This window comes from Mastomys coucha, unplaced genomic scaffold, assembly GCF_008632895.1.
Source record: "Mastomys coucha isolate ucsf_1 unplaced genomic scaffold, UCSF_Mcou_1 pScaffold5, whole genome shotgun sequence".
Classification (NCBI taxonomy): Eukaryota; Metazoa; Chordata; class Mammalia; order Rodentia; family Muridae; genus Mastomys; species Mastomys coucha.
Genome location: NW_022196911.1, coordinates 45,190,478 through 45,202,620, shown reverse-complemented (window position 1 = coordinate 45,202,620; position 12,143 = coordinate 45,190,478). Strand labels below are relative to the sequence as shown.

Here is a 12,143-nt window from a genome sequence, read left to right as displayed (position 1 = left end):
CACCCAACCAACCAACCAACCAACATATCTGGAAGAATTTAAAACAAAATTGGAAATTTGTAACAGATTGGGAAAAATCTATAAATATGTAGGGTTTAAAGAATATAACTGCTAAATAATCAGTGTGTTGAAGAAATCACAGGGGAGAGAAGAAATCAGTAAATAGAAAGAAATATGGTTAAGAGAAATAGGACTTGGAGGGAGACTTTTTGCTACAAGCACCTGTACTTTAAAAAGAAGCCAAGCATGCATAATCATGACTAAGGACACTGAGTGTAAGGGTCACTTAGTTCATGACTTCCAGTCTAGCCTGGCACACACAGACTGTTTCCAGACAAAACAACAACAAACCCCAAACCAAAAACTCCCCCAAAGACCTCAGAACAATAACCTAACCTTTCACTTTAAGAGAGGGAAACAAGCCAGGTGTGTGCACAAGGTGGTGCACATCCATAGTCAAGCATTTGGAGGCAGAGGCAGGTGTGGGTTCAGCCTGGTCGAGTTTATAGTGCCAGGACAACCAGAGCCAAGTGAGAGGATGAGAGGTTGAGTGGTGAGCCAGTGAGTCCCAACAAGTGCAGGAGCACACTAGAGAAATGTGAAACTTTCTAGAAGAGGAGCCCGGACCATGTGGGTTCTCAGCATCTGGAGAACTACCATTGGCCCTTGGGCTCTTCCTAACACAGAGGTCAGAACACTGGTGAGATCAGCATTAAGAACGATGCTAAAGTGGAGCAAAGATAAACTAGAAATTGTTAGCCAAGCATCTCTTATAAACTGAAGAAGTCATCAGAAAGTCCTAGCAAACTGGGTCCAGCAACGTAAAATGACCCATTCTGTGAGTGAGATTACCCCAGGAATGAGGCTGGTTTACAACATGGAAAAAGTGTAATCATTGAGATTTGCCTTGGCTGCAACAGCACTTGGGAGAACTGTAGGTCTGAGGTCATTCTGAAAATGCACTGCCAAATCCTGTCTCAAAAAAAAAAAAATCAATTTCATATACTATGCTAATTTGGGACATAATGCCACAAGATCACTGCAATAGGTACAGGGAAAAGTTGACCCAATCTAAAAGTTCTATGGTAAAAACATCCCGTAACCTATGGATATCTTACTTTCTCAAGTTGACGGAGAGTAAGAAAATACTATAGCTAACTTCACACTCAATGCTGACGAACTGAAATCTCCCTTCAACCACCAAGATCATAACAAACACGAAAGTCAGTTTACATGCTTTATATTCACTGTCTTCCTAAGGATGAACAAGCCACAAAGTAAAACAGACTATAAGGAGACATGAAAGACCTCTAGACTCAAACGACATGATTGTGTACATAGAAAATCCTAAAGAACACTAAATTCAGCAAACTTGCAAAAATAGCATACCAAAATAAATCATACTACTATAGGAATGAAGTACTGCTACATGACACAACATAGATGACCCTTGAACACACTGAGAGCCAAGATGTAAAAGGCTACACAGTGTAAGACTACATTCATAGCTAGTGCTCAGAATAGGCACAGAGAAACATGCAGTTTTATAGCTCCCAGGGCTGGCACGGGTGGGAAGCTCTGTTAGTGGGTGTGCGGTCTCCTTGTGGGGTGATGAACTGTTTTGGAATTAAGAGTCCTGTGATGGTTACACTGCCTGTGAAGACCCATAGAAATATGACAGTTCAGAGACCTTAATGTAAAAGGCCAAGAACTGACTACTCTACAGTTTATAAATATTGACCATCCTTTAAGCATGCAACATGACAAAATAGCTCAACAGTTTCTTCAATAATATTTGATTTATACATGTTAAAATAGCTCTTGGTTAATTCCTTTGTGTTCGCTTTTAAAAAAATATGTAATATACACATTAAGTAAGTATTTTGGTTCCTACATCCTACAATTTATTGAGCACTTACTACATGCAAAGCACACTCCCAGGTATGGGAGATACAATGAGGAACAACACCTGAAAGTTCTGGGTGTGAAGCTAACGTCCTAGTGAAGGTGCAAGGACCACAGACAACACAAGGAGAGGTTACCAGGTGAACAGGCATCCTTGAAAGTAAAACACAGTAAATCAGCTGGGCACTGAGGGAACAGTGTCACACAGGATGTCCCTGCTCTGCTATACCAGTCAGCACAGAAGGAGTCCCTGGTGAAGACCAGCAGCCATACTACTCCTACCCTCTTACGAAGTCATGAGCACATTCTACATGTGGTATCAAATCAGCTTCTGAAACACACGCTGGCGAAGGATACTTAGCAACACGGTACTTTTATTTTATTATTTATTTATTTTAATACAAAGCTTTGGCATTAGCAATTTTATGAAAAAATAAAATGTACTAAAAATAAATGCTTGTGTGGCATGATTGGTAAATGATGCACAAAAATAGGTTCTTTTTTCCTTCAAGGCAATCAGTCAGAAAGCAGTGTTTTCCTTCTTCAAAACCATTCTACCCTATGGAATAAAAGGGAAAACAGAGGTCATTAATCAGTTAAAGGGAGGCTGTCAGCATTCTAAAACAACAGAGATGGATCCTAATTGCAGGACAGCTGGGACTGCCCCGCCCTAGTACCTGTATGAGACCAGCAGCTTCTCTCTCACTGGGGGTTAAGCAGCTTGTCCTCTCAAAGTGCTTTAATATTCCCAGAGTGAATACAGGAAAAGAAGGCTACCAGTGCCTTGTTTATCGCACAGGGATAACGTTATCCAAGCTGCTTTGTGGCTGCCTTTGTTGAGCGTGCTCCTCTTATGGCTTGTTTGGAAGAGCTAAAGAGCAGACTTCAGGGATGTGTGGCACTTGCTCAGATTTTGGGTGCATGGAGTGTGACCTTAGTCTAATAGGAGCTGAAAAGTGCCTGCAGTCCTTTGGGAAGTTTCCTGGTGCCCCAGGATCCTGCTTGTCCTTTGCAGCCCCTGACACTATCTAGCTTCCTGGACGTTTGTACTTGGTACTTGGCTTACTCCCTAAGCAGGGCCTCCCTACCACAACGTCTGGTTCATCTTCACTGTCCCAAATCTGATCTTTTCCTCTGTGCTGAGGGTCCATGCTTCAAACCACTGGACCTTTGGCTATATGTGCCTTCAGATACACAGTCACCATGTAAAGCCTTCAGCATCCCCGGAGCTACCACCTCCAGTGGAGGCATCAGAGCACACTTCTGAACCTGCTTTGCTTCCCCTTACAGCATCCCCGGAGCTACCACCTCCAGTGGAGGCATCAGAGCACACTTCTGAACCTGCTTTGCTTCCCCTTACTCTGTGCCCCTCTTTCCAGTGAGGCTCCTCAGTGCAAAAGCAGCAGCACTTTTGGGTGTGTCCCAAAGTGCACCCTGCTCCCTCTCTAAAGTGCACTGTGCTCCCTCCCTTGCTCCTTTCTGCTTCTTTCTTCACTTCTAACTCCCACAGAGAAGGCCAGAGCTCTAAGCTCATCCCTGTCCCCACGAGACTAGTGGCTAGTGAGCAGGGGACATGGCATAAAATGAATAAGGGAGCTAGCCAACATTTTCTGGAAAAGGCTCTGATATGAACACTGGTCACTTTTCATAAGCACCTCTGTTCATTTGTCAAAGGCCCAACTGAAGGTACCACATCTTCCTTGTAGTATCTCCTCAGAAAAACTGGGTATTAGGATACAGAAGGGCTTTTTAGGAACATCACATTAGGCGCTCTGGACAAAAGGAAAATGGCGACCGCCAAAGACCAACGGTAACTATTGCTTTGCTTAGGACTTCTTTTCTGAACCATCTTCTCAGAAACTACACTTCTCTGGTTATAACTGAATTTCTCAGTGTTCTTTCGAGCAGTCAGAGCCAAACAATGTAAAGAAAGGAGCTGGGATCAGAGGCATAGGCCTGAATCCCACAGTCAATTACTCTAAGCCTCATTGTCCACCTCTGTGGCTAAAAGAGAATCAGTACGACAAGAAGGAAATAAACTTATTCCCTGCATACACCTCAGAAAGTAACATTTGTGTTCACAAGAAAGTTATTCATAGTAACATAAAAAAACAAAGATAGATATTGGTCTGACCAAGAATATTTGACTTAAAAAGTAGACATCTAAAATTCTTGCCAAGTGTTTCTCAAACTGCTCCTGAAGTCAGCTTAGATCTTGCATTGACAGGGAAATAAATTGCAAGACAGTTTACATCACAGGCTGTGGCAGGCAGGCAGTGAGAGCCACTTTTGTGAACTTTTGTTTTAGTCTTGTATGAAAGAGTACTACTAGGTCACAAAGTAAAACAGCTTCCACTCTGGGAGATGGCAAAAAACATGTCTGGTAATTTTGCTTTTGAAATTTAGTCTTACAAGAGGGAACTAAAAAGCAAACCCAATCCTTGTCACACAGGCTCTGATCCCGCACAGCAGCATGTGACTCAAAGGGTGATCTGCCTTAATAGCCCTAGTATAGGTTCTGGGTGAATAGCCAGGCAACAACTGGCAAACTCATTAGTTTACCAGTTGTCCATATGGACAACTCTGCCTGACACAAAGTTACTTTCTTCCATTAAATCCATTTCTTTGTGATGTCTTAAGGCTCTAGTAAGCGTTGCCCTCTTTTGTACCAGCTGTCCAGTATGAGACCCCTGTGTACACAGAGGGGCAAGCAGTCCACAGCAACTGCTCTCTTCTCCAGTCCTTGGGACCCCTTGAGACACTCTCACCTCCTCTTTCCTCCTTTCTAAGCAAAACATCCGTAAGACATCTAATGACTCCATTTCAGAGCCTTTTATACATCAACACTCTGCTCATCTGTCAATGCTCTTCTCAAACAGAAGCCTAATGAGCTGGCTGTGGTGATGCACTCCACATCTTGGCTGTAAATTTACTGGTAGATAAAGGCAAAATGAGTAGGTAGATTAAAAAAAAATCCACAAATGAAGAATTGTAAAACTGTTTTAAAGAACCTTTTATCTGGAATAAAATCATTTAGGAATTTTAACCAACCTGTTAGAAAGACATTGGCAGGGTGACTGATCTTTCTCTCTCATGATAAATGGTCTTAAAAAAACAAACAAACCAGATAACTCATGCTTGCAAAACCAAAACCCTAAGTTACAGAAGCTCACAATGGAGAGGACAATATTACCCTAAACAGAGAACCTAAGATACCCATCACCAATATTTTGGTGACTATCTTTTTATGTACCCTCAGGTGTGTATACACACATGTGCACATGCACACACACACACTCACTCAATTTTCTCTCTAAATGGGATTATGAATACTGTCCTTTAGGATGGTTTTGAGGCAAAGAAGTAACAGTCAAATGAACAATTACAAATCAACCATCTACAAAGGCTAATGGGAGAAGGGTTGACTAAGACATGCTTATAAAGATCCATGACTTAGGTTCTGAGTAATGCATTTATTTATTCATGCAACTGAAGCACATGACCCAGGCCTGACTTGGGTTCCTATTTAGCATTCTCTAAAGTATCTGATGTATAGACTGAGCATCTGGGGAGATTCTGAGTAAGAGGACCATTAAATTGTCTAGTAATTCTATACAAGTGCTGAGACATTTAATTATATTTACTTATTTTACGTGCAGGTGTGTGTGTGTGTGTGTGTGTGTGTGTGTGTGTATGGCATGTGTGTGGAGGTGAGAGGACAACTTGCAGGAACCTTTATTTTTTACTTCCCTGAGGTAGATTCTGTGACTGAACTCAAGTCAGGCTTGGTGGCAAGTGCCTTTACCCACTGAATCATCTCACCAGGCCCCTCATTGGTAAAATCTTAAGAACTGGGCTTCTATTATTATCTAGTTTGACTGGGAATAAGGAAGACAATTGGCTACAGACCAAACAATGACTTCACTTTAATTGAAAGTGTTTTTGAAACATGGGCACTCACAGAGTTTCTATGCTCTATATCTAATTCAATGGATAAAATTAAATTAATTGGCTTTATAAAGGTAGATGATCATGTCTTTTTGGTTTTTTTTCGAGACAGGGTTTCTCTGTGTAGCCCTAGCTGTCCTGGAACTCACTCTGTAGACCAGGCTGGCCTTGAACTCAGAAATCCGCCTGCCTCTGCCTCCCAAGTGCTGGGATTAAAGGCGTGTGCCACCACCGCCCGGCCGATGATCATGTCTTAATTTTTAAATTATATTTATCTATTTTTTTGTCTATGTGTCTGTTTGTATGCATATGTACATGTCCCATGGTGTGTGTGTGTGTGTGTGTGTGTCCCATGGTGTATGTATGTATGTATGTATGTATGTATGTATGTATGTATGTATGTATGTGTGAAGGTCAGAGGACAACTTGTGGATATTGGATTGAACTCAGGTCATCAGGCTTGGCAGCAAGTGGCTTCCCTGTTGAGCCACCCACTGGCCCCAGATGGCCATCTTTTTCACAGAACTGTAGCAGAATCTCAGCAGAATTTGGCTAACATTTATTGAGCACTTATTACAAACTATGCACTGTGCTAAGTTGAGAGCCCTATGATGTAGACTAATCATTATCTGTTTATTTTGATGATTAAAATAATTTTCAGAAAATTTAAATGCCCAAGTCCCACAACTGGATAAGAGGAGCTGATCGAGAACCAAATCTACATGTGTGACTCTGGGATAAGACACTAATACTGATGTTGATGCATCTAGTAGCATCACAGAGGTAGCTAGCTGCTGAACAACCTACTATATAGGTGAAGAGTGCCAGTGTAGCACAACAGCCTCTCAATATGTATGGGGTCATGGATGCCAGAAGGTACTTCCTGTAAGTATTTGTCAACAGATAAAATTAGAGGTAACAGTCAGCAGAAGTCAAAGTTTTTTTGTTTCCACAGCTGAACAATATTAATTATTCCAGGAGACTGGTTATTGTTGGCAACTTAAAATGCTAGGTCATACTCCAAGACAGAGAGCACACGATGTGCACCAGTAGCAATGTTGGCTTGAATGTGGGTACTGGCCCAGGGGTGCATCCATCTCTAAGGTGTATGAATACTCAGTAAAGAAAGGACTGAAGAGTAAATGGCAACATTTAGAACAAAGGCAAACAAGACCCTTGCAGTATCACATCACTGTGGAATGCTACTTCTGGAAAATCACTGCATCAAAATGACCAAATGCAGCTTCTGTCGACATTCCCAGCTCTGTACCTTCCTTGGAGGCAGGGCCATCTCACCATTAAGAAGCCTGACTGGGAACTCATGGAGGTCAAATCTGACTTTCTGTGTCCAGTCCTGGTCTCTGTTTGCCCTCTGCGAGACTGTCTATTCTGCTCTCTCTACTCCCAACTGTGTTCTGAGAGCAGTGGATTTCCTTCCCATTTATTTCCTGTCCTTGATCATAGGCAAAGTTTTCAGTGTTCTCCTGGTAGAGTCCCATGAGCAAACACCAAGTGGAGCTATTCCTGTCAGTGCTGAGCCCACTGACATTCTTCACATATGAAGACTGTTCTGGTGTCCTAGCATCTGCATGACACTGTGGATCCAGCTTGTACTAAAGAGAGCCTCCAGAGCTTTGCTCATGTGTGCTGGTCTTACTGAACAAAGTGAACTCCCATTCTGTGTGACTAAAAATAGATGTTCATGAAATAAATTATTTTGCTAACTATGATCCCATTGGGATCAGCACGAAACTGGTGGGAAGCTAACCTCACCACCTTCATGAAAACTATATGTTTTCTTGGGATCGTCTGGCACATGCAATCCAAAAAACAATTTGTTACTTACTCATTAGCATTCAAGCTAGCTGTGGCTCTGATGATCATGTAGCAGAGTGTGAGAGCACTGAGGAGGCCAAAACTGGCAATAATAAACCATTCTTCTGTTGACAAAGGAAAGGGAGGAAATCACTCTGGGGAGAAGGTTTAAGTCAAATCGATGTCAACACTTCCCTCAAATACGAAGCAGACGTCAACGGAGATGTAAGCCAAGGCTGGCTCAAGGAAGTCAAGCAGGAGGAAGTTTGCCAGAAAGCTACTAACTAGAGAAGGTTAGTGGAGGTACTGGGAAAAGCTGCAAGGAGAAAGGAAAGCATGGCTCAACCATCTCTTTCAGTGTAGATCCAGAAGTACACGAGGAGTGTGGCCACCAAGAGGCACAGGGAAGTGATGTAGAAGGACTCTATGTGAACACATATGTCACTGTGAATTTAGAGGACAGAACAACCATACTTGAAATCACTTTTCAAATTTCCTTTTGCTATTTCTGCATGAATCCAACAGTCTTAGATAAGGATTAGGAACATAGAGTGGGCGGGGGGAAGGAGTTCTTAAAAGTCTTGTAGGTACACTAAGCACAGAGCTGCTCCTCCATGCTGCCTTGTTTTCTCTTACCTCTCAGTCTACTTAGAATATTCATATTAAAAAGATAAATCACAGTTGTGCCAAGAAAACAGGTTCACAACTCCTGCTGGGAAACAAAGCTGGTTCTCTGCCTTTGAAGAAAAGTAGGAGGGCTGGTGACTGAGAAGGCACTCGGCTCATCAAAGAGTTGGTACTCTGGTGTTTACAAGTCAAAATCAAAGTTATGCATGCATGGAGATGAGGGGAGACTAACCTGGGGTCTTAGAACCAGCCCAAAGTCTTAACTATAAAATAGTCCCACAATAAACTAAATAGGGATGGCTTAACAAAGTAATTCTATAAAGTTCCTCTACATTTGTTATTAAGGCATGACAAATATTCATATGCAGAACTGCGCTTAAAAGGGGAATTTATTAATTTAAACATTTTAAAATTAGTATGCAAAATAATGGCTTTCATGTAACTTCATATATGTGACATGAGTATTTTTTCAGGAAATATTTTATGTGTATGTGTCTATGTGTATGTATGTGTGTATGCATGTATGTGAGCATAGGTGACCATGGAGTCCAGAAGAAGGTGTGGGACCCCCACTTGCAGCTGGAGTTACAAGTGGTTGTGACGTGTCCCATGTGGGTGCTGGGAACCAAACTTGGATTCTTCTGGAAGAGTATCAAATGCTCCTTACAGCCCCACCTTGGGTATTTCTTAGTCTGGGTTTCCTGAATCCTAAAACTGCACAAACTATGTGTGCACATGCTTTCTTTTTTCCTCCCTAGAAAAGGCTTAGAGAACTTGTTCTCTAGGCTCTCAGGATGTTGAATTTGTTCCACAAGCTAATCTTTGCAGGCCTGATTGGTTTACATGATTAAAATTCCCAGTGTCTTTTCATATGACACTGCAACCACTGTTTCTTGGAGTTTCCATAGCATTAGATTTAATTTTGATTTTATTGAAGTCAAGGTGAACACTCAATAGTCCATGTAAAATCACTGTTTTAACCTATGTATGTTTTTTTTAAGTTGGGTATAACATATATTGGTATTTTTTAAAAATTCAAGAGATTAATGACTATCAACAGCAAGAAGCTTAACACAATATTCATTTTTGCTTTCCTTTTCTTTTTAGCTATAGCTAAGGCTGGTCTTGAACTTCTAATCCTTTTGCCTTTCCTCCTAAGTGCTAGGAGTGCTGGGATTATAAGCATATTCCACTGTGCCTGTTTTTTGTTTTCTTTAAAGATGGACTCCTCCACACTGGGATGAACTGAGATCCTTACAGCATGTATTCCAGCACTAAGCTACCACCCAACCCAATTTCTAACAACCTTTGTTCATGATTAGCAGACCGATATTTAGAAACTTTAATTACATAAGTATTTCAGAAATCTTAACATATAAACCTATTTGTGTCTTTGCATGTGAGAAATACCACCAGAGCCCCACCTGCACTCCAGGAGTACTTCAGCACCATCTGCTGCTGCTGGACCACCCTTTGACCTCCCACTGCTTACTTAGCACAGTGCCTTCCTTGTACACAATGGGTGCTGGCTGGATATACTGAACTTGCTTAGGGCAATACAGGGACTTGGAAGAGGTACTTTGAGTCTAGATAATTACATGAATTTTCTTTACCAGCATTATGTGTAAATTCTGATAAAAGTGTTTTTATTTGGTATGTGAATTATTTTTATCATCAAAAGATTTTATTATTAAGATTTTGAAGACATTTCCACATAAAAATGATGTGTGCTTAATGTAGTAGGTGCTCAATAAATGCCCGATTAATGAAAGACTTATAAAAGCACAATTTGAAATCACCTTTATCTTCTTTCATACTACTAGACCAGTGAACTCTAGACCATAAAACCTGAATGCCAAAGAAGGAAAAACATGAAATGTTGCTAAAACAGGCATTGGGAAATGGTAAGAAATGAGCCAAACTATATCAAAGAATAGTTTTACTCCTGAAGGAATGAAGGCTCTTGGCATTCAGACAAATGGCAATCTTTGGATGGTTTAAAATCATGCATTTCAACAAAACAGACCACAGAAGTCTTAACATGTAAAGAGCAAGCTAGTCCACAAATTGTTTCCCCATGTTTGTTGCTGACTTCCAGAGAAAGTGGAACCCCATCACCTCCAGGCTTGAAGTCCTGGGCAAGCGGCAGCATAATTAGAAAAGGCAGCACCAGAGTGGCGACGAGAGAGATGGGTAAAAGGTTGTTAGATGGAAACTGCATGTGAAGGATGAAAACAGAGAAAAGAGTTCGCTTGTTAAAAGATGAATGCCTACAACAGCCACACACACACCACCGACCCTCTCACACTGTACACAGATGGCTACTGACCTCGATATATTTTTGCTTATTAACAGTTCAACAATTAAAACGTTCATAACAATATCAGAATACTTTTTAGATTTGAATTCTACATTAGTTTTTCCCTAAGTTGCTGATAACCCAGAAGACCTTTGGCAGCAGTGCTCAGCATGCAGCAAACAACACTGCTGCCTGCCAGCCCACACTGCACTCAGCACTTCCCTTTAACACGACTATCTGCGATGCAATGATCTCAAAACACGGAACAGTCATTACAGCAAACCTTTAAACAACTAACCACATAATCACTAGCATACACATTCCTTATTATAAAGAAAGCTTGTTATTTAACGTGTTTAAATGTACATATTATCCTTTACAAAACTGCTGGACCACGTGGCTGCAACCTTCTCCGTGACAGTCATCAGGAGCTCAATACAAGCTGCAAGGCTCTCTGGTGCCTGGAAAAAGGGTCCCCACTTACTTGTTACTGCAATGTTGATTTCACCCGTTCGAGGAGTGAGCTCCCCATCTTGAGGAAGAGGCGATATCCCCGAACTTCTCAGTGGCTCAAGGCCAAGGGAACTGTCACTGGCAAGGTCACCAAGGGCTGCTCTTCGGTTAACTGCTTGGGTTCTGGTAAGCCTTTCCATATCAAACGCTACATTATCAGTACATGGCAGATTTGGCTGCAAAATAGTTCCAGATTAAAAATCACCATAAGAACAAGTTCATAAAATCCTGAATGTTTACACCTCTGCAGAGACTTTGTCATGCTGTCCCACATACTTCCCTTTCCCTGCCCATCTATCTTTCCTACTGTCATTTAAGAAACTCCCCTCAAAGAATCAGCTGATCCCCCATCCCGCAAATAGTACAAAGGAAAACCAAAATCCATAGCTCTAAACTGGACACTGTAGCTTAGCAAAGAAATGATAACTATTGTGGCCACTGTCACTGGCAGAGGGAGGCTAATATCATGTACAAAGCTAGAAAACCTGTAGTTTGAAATTTTAGATCATTATCTTAGTTTAACATTGCATGCTATTGTTGAGGGGTAGCAGGTAACAGAATACCTCGTTTATTCTGTAACTTCTCTAAAATGCTCCATTTACTTGGTACCTAGTTAAGAAAAACAAAACAAAACAAACAAAACAAAACTTCTACTTTTACAACTAATACAGAAGTAGAGGCTCACAGCCATCCATTGGACTGAGCACAGGGTCCACAATGAAGGGGCTAAAGAAAGGACCCAAGTTGCTGAAGGGGTTTGCAGCCCCTTAGGAGGAACAACAATAGGAACTAACTAGTACCCTCAGAGCTCCCAGGGACTAAACCACCAACTAAAGAATACACATGGTGGGACTCATGGCTCCAGCTGCAAATGTAGCTGAGGATGGCCTAGTTGATCATCAATGGGAGGAGAGGCCCTTGGTCCTGTGAAGGTTCTATGCCCCAGTGTGGGGAATGCCAGGGCCAGGAAGCAGGAGAGGGCGCGTTGGTGAGCAGGGGGAGGGAAGAGGGAGTAGGTTCTTTTTTTTTTTTTTTT

The 12,143-nt window shown here is 41.6% G+C and overlaps 1 protein-coding gene across 5 annotated transcripts in view; it reads right to left on the bottom strand.

Annotated features, from left to right (window-relative positions):
• The window catches only part of Rnf130 (ring finger protein 130), a 108,917-nt gene that overhangs the window by 19,543 nt on the left and 77,231 nt on the right, over positions 1-12,143 (bottom strand). For 3 of the 5 annotated variants that reach the window (XR_004113677.1, XR_004113676.1, XR_004113675.1), the window contains exon 7: positions 11,079-11,283. Coding sequence is in view for 2 of the 5 variants with exons in the window: in XM_031354370.1 (XP_031210230.1) it covers positions 2,449-2,464; positions 7,700-7,793; positions 11,079-11,283 (315 nt within the window). In the remaining 3 variants the exon portion in view is untranslated. Of the gene's footprint in view, positions 1-2,259; positions 2,465-7,699; positions 7,794-11,078; positions 11,284-12,143 lie in introns of those variants that run through there. The other 2 variants (XM_031354370.1, XM_031354371.1) reach the window with 2 other exon arrangements.